An 8,759-nucleotide genomic window follows, 5' to 3' on the forward strand; every position below is an offset into this window, starting at 1 on the left:
GGCACAAATGAAAGATGCCCCGCTGACTTTCTGTAACTCGTCCTTAGCGTGATCTTGCGCAGGTTAGGGGAGCCTGAGAAGTGGGGAGGCTGTTTGGAGGGGCTCTGGCCAAGTGCTTGACCTTGGTGTTTCTCCAGGGGGACCGTCAGAGCGAGCTCCCCAGCCAGGGCTTCTCCCGCCCCGCTTCCGCCCTGGAAGGGGTTTCTGTGGCGGCGCTTAAATGGTTACATTTAAGAAACAATCACAACTTAGAAACCACATTTCCAGTCTTAAACTGTCCTCCCTCCCGCATGTTCGCATTCTGTCCAGAGAGATTACTGGCAGCTTTAGACCGAACGCACTGGTCTGGGCCGACACCGCTCTCTGCACTCTGGGCGGGGCTGTGCTGCTGCTGGTCACCTTTCAGATAGAGCGGGAGGGGGGAGAGAGAGAGCCATCGTTGTGAGAGACACAGCAATTGGTTGCCTTCTTCAAGACCCCGGCCGGGGCCAGTGATCGAACCTGCAGTGCAGGTATGTGTCCTTGACCAGGAATCGAACCCACGACCCTTTGGTCTGCAGGCCAGTGCTCTAACTGCTGAGCCAAACTGGCCAGGGCGAAGCTAATGTTCTTTTAATATACAGAGAGACGTTTTGTGAAGTCCCCTTTTCCCAGGTGTGTTTACCAAAATAAGATATATTGAATGCTAACTTTAATACTAGCTTTTTAACAGTCATAGGGACATTTAGACATCTAAGCTGATGGATAGTCCTTGAGCATTTGCAAAATTTCTTATTTAAAAACATATAACTGTTAGTGTCTAGTAGATGCAGTGATGAGTCTACTGTGTGCAAGCATTGTGCTAAATCAGTTCTTCGTGACACTGACTGTCCCACTGACCGCCCACACCGGCTCGGGCCAGAGCCCTGGACCGGCTTAGCTAGGCTCCTTCCGAAGGTCCTGAGAGATGAGGTCGGTCTCTCTTAGACGTGTGCTATTTTTGTGTTGCTGGTAAGGAATATTTTTAGGATGAATAACATGTATGTGAAATTTCTTCATATTCTTTAGACGGAAAGATAATCTTATTAACTATGCTGCTGTGGCTGCAGGGGAGGCCAGGGGTTAAGTGAAACCAGCCCCGTGGTGAGTGTAGTCAGTCCTGTTTACCATCCGGAGAGAGGTACCCGTGTTGCCATCTACCCCGATGTCAGCTTGACAGTATCTACCTGTTCTTTTCAATCACTTGCTGAATTGGTGAGTTTTGTTATTTTTAACCTGTTAACCGAGCGGGAAGTATAAATACGTTAAACGTTGCATACAGTGAAAAAGGAATCCCTTGGTTATTCCCCAGTTAACAGGTTAAAAATCGACAGAATCCTTCTGCTTTCAAAAATGTCAGTGCCCTGGTTTTGCCTGCAGCTGACACCCTAGCAGGGAACCCTTAGGAAACCTAATCTCCGGAGAAGGTTGCGAACGGGCCTCGGTCCAGCAGGTGTAGGAGCTGAGCAGGGTTCGCAGTGTGGAGAGGACGGACCGTCTCTGCTCCTGCAGTCACATCTTTGGCTGTTTGCAATTAGTTAGGTAGCTCTGTTTTGATAGGACATGAAACAGGTTCCACAGCCAAATCGAAAGCCTTTTGTTACTTCTGATTTCTTCGAGCCCCTGGTAGACTCTCTCACCTGATCACATTAGTGTGAATACAAGAAGGGTTGATGACACTCCACTTCTGAGCCTCAAGCTTTCTGAGGATCAAAGCACCTGGTCAGATTTTGTTCATGGTCTCTACTCTGCAGCAGTGTTGATTCGCTCAAAACTTCATCAGCTCTCTCCCTCCTTTCTCTTGAGTTTCTGTTTCCCTGTGAACATCAGGCCTCCTTCACTCTTTCCCTCAGTTTCCACGTTTTGTCTAGTTCAGACGATCCTCCGTCTCAGGAAACAGGAATTCTCAAGCTTGAGTGTGCTTCCTCTGGAGACAAGTCCCGGGCTTCGCTCTGTCACGTGCACGGTGGGAGTCTGCCATTGCACACTTGTGAAAACGGGCTTTTTAAATTAAAAAATACTTGAATCTATAAATTGTTTTAATATTAGGTTTTTGATTAGCTTGTATTATGATACATAGCCTGCCTGAGGAATTATTTTGTGTATTTATTTAGTATTTGGTATTTTTTGTCAACAGGCAGAAGGTGGATGACGACTACAGTGCCCTTCAGGAAAGACTCAGTGTGCTGCCTGACAGGCTGTCTTACAACATCATGGTAGGTCTGCGGTGTGCGTCTCTAGAGGAGCGGTGGTTCTTGCATGGATACTGCCGTGTCGAGTGGTAAAAGGTGGCCCGTGTCAGAGGCAGCTAGCAGAGCAAGGGAGGTTTGCTTCGTTTGACTTTATAATAACACACCAATTATAGTAATAGTGGGTCTTAACTTCTTTCCCTTTTTTTTCAGACTTATATTAAATTATCACATTATGGTGACATAAATGTTAGCACAAAGTTTGACATTTGGTATACAGATTTACTAGGTTAGAAAACTGCAGTTATGACAGAAATACGGCGCTGTCGCTTCCTGCAAGCCAGAGTGGGGACAGCCCAGGGTGTCGTGTCCTCATAGTTAAACCCTAGGACACTACACGTATGAAAAGGTGCTGCGCATTTCCGTTCGAACGGTCTTCCCGTCGCATTGTCATCTACTCAGGACCCTGGATTCGATTCTTTCAGGGCACGAGTGTCCTTCCCACGGGACTTTGTTCTTGGTTATCCCGCCCAAAACGTTGTGTGTTGTCTGTTACAGCAGCTAAATATTTTATACATTCTGTAGATTCGTTACAGCTGTTTATTTGTTTCTGCTTTGTAAAAGGAAATTGCTATTTTAATGGAAAGAATTTTTAGTTTTTTAATCAAAGGTATTTATTAACTCATACTGTGTTACAAGTTTGCTCTCGTTTAGATTTATGAGTGAAGAAAGTATAAACATTCAGAGACAATGCTAGTTTCTCTGAAAGCCACATGTAAACGTGCTGTCTTTCCCCTGGTGTTGATTTATTCACCTAGAAGGATTTCCTATAGGTTTTCCTAGCGAATCTTTACTATAATCTTACATTTCTGGGAAGTTGAAATTTTATTTTCCTTGGTGTACAGATAAAAGACCTCAACACAGAACTTTTAATGCTGTTTCATAAAGTGTATTTTTCAGGATTCTCAATGCTGCTGTTGTTATTTTTCAAATAGGTGCCATTCGGCCCCTTTGCCTTCATGCCTGGAAAACTCGTCCACACCAATGAAGTCACTGTTTTACTTGGGGACAACTGGTTTGCAAAGTGCTCCGCGAAGCAGGCTGTGGGCCTGGTCCAGCACCGGAGAGGACGTACGTACCATCACACACGCTTCCCTGGTAGGCGCGCGTCGGGTCTCAGGTGCCCGCTGGCGGGCTGCTGCTGCTCAGAGCACCTCGCATGACTCACTAGGCCAGGCTGTCTGATTCTGCTGACTGGAGGCGGGCGGAGGAGAGCCGCCTGTGAGCAGGTGGGCCGGATGACGGCAGCCGTACCGCGTGGTTCTGGAGGCTGCGCTGTGTGATGTCATTACGTGTGGCTTTGTAGATGGGAGTTGGGAAGACATAGAATTGGAGGCATCTTATATTTCATAATTGGTTTGTTGTATGTACTTTTATTGACTTACGCTTGCTTTTAAATACTTCAGTACACAGAGCAGTTTATTTTCTGCTTACTGAACTATGAGAAATACCTGTTTGCAGAAGTACAAACAACCCTTAAACATGTTTTGTTGGTTGGAACAGTGATATTTCATCTCACAGGAGAAGAGGCCAGTGTGGACAGGTGCTGCCTGAGACGCACCCCTGCCCGCGTGCGGGGCCTTCGCCTCCCGTGCCTAGTTCTGTGGTCTGCTCGCCTGTGGTGCTCTTTGTTGTACTGCACATCCACACACATTTTGTACTTGGACAGGCTGGATTGGGTCCTAGCCTAGTTGCATTATATCTATTTATTAATTTTGTTAATCCTCACCCAAGGATATTTTCCCATTGATTTTTAGACAGAGTGAGAGGGAGGGAGAGAAAGAAACACGGACGTGAGAGACACATCAATTGGGTGCCTCCTGCACAACCCCAGCCGGAGCTGGGGATCAAACCCACAACCCAGGTCTGTGCCCTCGACCAGAAATCGAACCCGAGATCTGTCCGTGAGCCAGCTGATGCTCTAACCACTGAGCCAAACTGACCAGGGCCCTCGTTGCATTTTAAAATCAGGTTTATTAATCATGCTCTTATTTCTGTGATAGCATGCTTACGCTGGTGCAATACCACCCCCCTGCTTTTAACCTCCAGTTACATGTGTATTTGAGAATGAATTTTTGAGGATCCTTCTACATAAGTGAGGTCATATAGATAGAAAACCCCTAAGTTTTCTAATGCTGAAATGATTTCACTTATACATGAGTAGGTACTAGTTAGAGAACTCATTTACTCAGTGAAATTCTGGGATCTATATTTGGAGACTCTAATTGCAGATCAACTTGTATAAGTTTATAACTGATGCACATTTTGATCTTTTGTGACACTAATCAGAATCTTATTGTTAGGCCTGCATATAATTTCTGGCAATGATAATTCCTTTGGCATTGCTACATTAAAATAAGTCACGTACATGCCTTATAGGAGAGGGAATGGGCATAATTCTTCTTTAAAGACCTTTCTTAATGGGGAAGTTTTTATTTACTGCGGTAACTCTGCTGATACAAAATCAGTTCATAGTCTGTTCAAGGTTTCTATTTTGATTTTTATATGGATATTTCAGCAAAATCTTTAGAATCAATTGTGACAATATATTAATGGGAGAATACTTTTAATAGAATAGAGCTCTAGAATACAGGAAATGTTTTGGTAAATCACTTTCCAATGTTAAATATGGTTTTGGGAATGACCAAACATAATGACTTTTGGGATCAATGTTTATCTAAGATAATTTTCAGAATATATACATATAAATTATGTTTGAGAACCTATTATGAGAAATTAATCCTAAGACATTGTTTAGTTCACACAGTTTTATAATAATTTATAATAATTGAAGAAAATATTTAGGCATATTGTTGTACTTGACATTTACTAAGAAAAGATAACTTTGTTTTTCATAAATCAGAAGAAATATAACAAGTTACACATACTTCCTCACTGTTGACGGGCAGTTGGGAAGGTAGAGGGAGAGGGAGGGCATCGCATGTTGAGAAAGTAGTCAGAAGGACAAAGTGGATTTAACACCAACAACAAAAGGATGCAGAGGAGGCAGCTCTGCAGAAGATGACTTCAGAGAGCATGTCCTACCCTTTGTACTCACACCTTGCATTTTTGTCATGTAACACTGACATGACCAGCTTTTCAAAGTTTTTTTAATTTTTAAAATTGTGGAGTGAAGCTGTTTATTTGGAAAACTGTTCTGTGAGTTACAGCGCATGCAAAGACTTGCTTAGCCAGCACCATAGGCAGGACCCAGAAGAGGACACAGGATCACACCAGACCCTCACGTTTCCCTTTGGTGGTCACATCCTACCTGTACCCCTCAGGCCTGAGGAATCTGCTGTGCTCTCCCTGAGGTCCCTCATATGTGAGACCCTCTCCTTGTCTTTGCCTTTCACAAGGTGGATTTGTGCTTTGGAGTGTGTCTCTCTGGGTGTATTCTAGTTGAACCTTTTGGATTAGTAGATTCAAGTCTTGTCAAATTTGAGTGTTTTAAAAAAAATTGTTTTTATTGATTTTTTTTTTTTTTTAGAGAGAGGAGGAGGAAGAGAGAGAAACATTGACTAGTTGCCTCCTGCATGCCCCCTACTGGGGTTCAAGCCCATAACCCGGGCATATGTGCCCTGACCAGGAATCAAACCAGGACCTCTCAGTTCAAGGGACGACACTCAATCTACTGAGCCACACTGGCCAGCAGTTTGGGTATTTATTTGCCGTTAATTCTTCAAATAATCTTTTGCCATTTGTTCCTTTTTCCTTCTGAGATTCACTTTATGTGATATTGGTCCACTTGATAGTGTCCCACAAGTACTTTAGGTTCAGTTTACTTTCTTCTTTTTTCTTTCTGCCCCTTAAACTTGTTAATTTGAAATGTTCAGTCTTCAGGTTCACCGATTATTTTTACTCCCTGCTCAAACATGCTGTTGAACTCCTCTAGCGAATTTTTCAATTCAGCTATTAATTTTTTTTTGGTTAGTTCCAGAATTTCTGAGGGTACCTTTTTATAATTTCTGTCTTTTTGTTAATATTCTTGTTTTGTTCACACACTGTTTTTCTTATTTCCTCTAGTTCTCTGTGTGTTTCCCTTTAGTTCTTTGAGCATATTGAACACAGTTGTTTTAAATGTCTAGTACATCTGATACCTGTGTTTCCGTAGGGACAGTTTCTGGAGATTTATTTTTTTGAATGGGCCATATTTTTCTATTGCTTACCTTTTTTTTTTTTTTTTTTTTTTTTAATGAAAATTGAGCATTTTGTCCAGCCATTGTGGCTCAGTGGATTGAGCACCCTCCCATACACCAAGAGTTCACTAGTTTGATTCCGGCTCAGGTCACATGTCCAGGTTGTGAGCTCGATCCCTAGTAGGGGGTGCATAGGAGGCAGCCCATTGATGTTTCTCTCTCTCATTAATGTTTCTCTCTCTCCCTCCCCCTTCTTTCCTCTCTCTCTAAAAATCAATAAAACATTTTAAAAAAAAAATCAGCATTTTTAAAAACAGCCACCATTACTAGATTTTGCAGATGGGTGAGGAAGAACTTCACTAAAAAACTGCACATGTTCAAAGCCTTCGTATCAACCTGAAGTGAAAGGTTTATTTTCATGTGTTTTCTGAATGTGAGACTTTCCTGGGCTGGTGTGTGGATTTTTAAATTTCACATACACATAGCTGATTTTGAATGTCTTAATTTTGCAAAGATTCTCACCTCAGTTTCTCTTTGCACCTCAGACTGTGTGTCATATGGCCCCCCAGTCTCTGGCCCCAGGTGTCTGGCAGTCTCTGGTCTTGGTGCAGCTTTCATGATCAGTGCGCCCCCTGGAGTCTGGTCCAGGCGAGACGGTTGCCACCAGTTACTCAGGCAGCCCTCAGCCTGGTTAGAGTGTTGTGAACAAGGTCAGGTCTGTCCTCCGTGGTTCAGGGGGGACGTGGGGACCTGGGCTGCTGCCTTTTCTAGGTCACCTGCGCTCCCCTCGGGGGGCGGGGAGATGTGAGTGGACCTGTCATGGAAGTCCCTGCTGTTTACTGCTGTTTCTTGCTCAGGCTCCCTTGGTCGCTAGAGACCTTGGACTGTGTCTCAGACTGCCTACTCCCTGCTTTAGTTGCTGGTGCTGGTGTTTGTGTCAGGGAGAACAAGGGCTTGGAGTTTTTGTCTCTAATTTTGCTCCTTCCTGTTGTTCGAAGGGAAGATTTTATTTTCCTTGGAGCATAAGAAACTTCTGAACATGTTGGTAGTGAGCAAGTATACTGAGTAACTCATGGTTCAGGAGACTGGAAATGAGTCAAGAGTTTGGAGGTGATGGGATAAAAATATAAGTAGAAAACGTACCAGTGAAAACTATAGTATAAAAGAGTAAGAGGCAAGATAGGTGAAGAATATTTGGGTTAGAGAAGTCAAGGATTCAAATTTCCCCATAATAAAGTCCGGTTTATTTGTTCAGAAGCAAGACTGTAGGAGCTTGAAGTTGTGTGGATGTGTATTCTGGGGGCGGACTTGGCCTCAGCAACGCTGTGTGATCCGTCTTAGGAGGCGCTGTGTGTTCTGAGTATCTTCAGTGAGGCATATCTTTTCTTTTTAAATATGCTTTATCGATTTTTAGATAGAGAGGAAGGGAAAAGGAGAGATAGAAACATCGATGAGAAAGAAACATCGATTGGCCGCCTCCTGCACCCTCTCCACTGGGGATCGAGCCTGCAACCCAGGCATGTGCCCTGACTGGGAATCCTACTGGTGACTCTTGGTGCATGGGACAACGCTCAGTTTACTGAGCCACACCGGCTGGGCAATGAGGCATATCTTAATTGCACTGATATTTTGTTACAAACTATAAATTTAGGATTTTGGTATTATCTATATAATAAACATACATAGTTTTAAAACATCATGTACCTTCTTAATACGTGCAATGAAAAAGCCCAGTCCCTCAGCACCCAGTTCCCGTTGCCTAGAGGTAATTAATAACTCAGTTTTTTGACTAACCTTTTACTCTGCTCTTTTTATTTTTATTTCCCAACTAATTTACATATTCTTTTTTCTTGATTTTTTTTCAGTCTTGTATATAGTTAAGTCCGCATTTATCATCAGTAGGCACTGTGAAATGCACAGTGAGACCAGTTCTAACATGGGTTAGTCAGTGTAACAAAGACAAGTTCCTGTAGCATCTCATCGAGGCTATAATGACTCAGACCTGCAACCTTTTTTGGTGTATGGGACAATGCTCCAGCCAACTGAGCCACCCAGCCAGGGCTATTCATTGTTACTTTAATTTTTTTTTCCCTTTATTGATTTTAGAGAGAGAGGAAGTGAGGGGGGAGAGAGAGAGAAACATCGATGAGAGAGAACATCCATTGGCTGCCTTCCTCACGCTCCCCATGGGGCATTGGACCCACAACCTGGGCATGTGTCCTGGCCGGAAATCGAACTGGTGACCTCTTGGTGCATGGGTTGATGTTCAACCACTGAGCCACACTGGCCAGACTCACTGTTATTTTAATAAGATATGGGGGCGCCCTGGCTGGTTTGGCTCAGCATTTAGAGT

General features: G+C 43.5%; 1 protein-coding gene across 3 annotated transcripts in view; it reads left to right on the forward strand.

The window, feature by feature from the left end:
* URI1 (URI1 prefoldin like chaperone) overlaps positions 1-8,759 on the forward strand; it is a 45,265-nt gene that overhangs the window by 21,029 nt on the left and 15,477 nt on the right. For 2 of the 3 annotated variants that reach the window (XM_036275435.1, XM_036275437.1), the window contains exons 3-4: positions 2,156-2,234; positions 3,203-3,338. In XM_036275435.1, coding sequence (XP_036131328.1) covers positions 2,156-2,234; positions 3,203-3,338 — 215 coding nt within the window. Of the gene's footprint in view, positions 1-2,155; positions 2,235-3,202; positions 3,366-8,759 lie in introns of all 3 variants that reach the window. The other variant, XM_036275436.1, reaches the window with a different exon arrangement.

This window comes from Molossus molossus, unplaced genomic scaffold (assembly GCF_014108415.1).
Source record: "Molossus molossus isolate mMolMol1 unplaced genomic scaffold, mMolMol1.p scaffold_m16_p_21, whole genome shotgun sequence".
Lineage (NCBI taxonomy): Eukaryota > Metazoa > Chordata > Mammalia > Chiroptera > Molossidae > Molossus > Molossus molossus.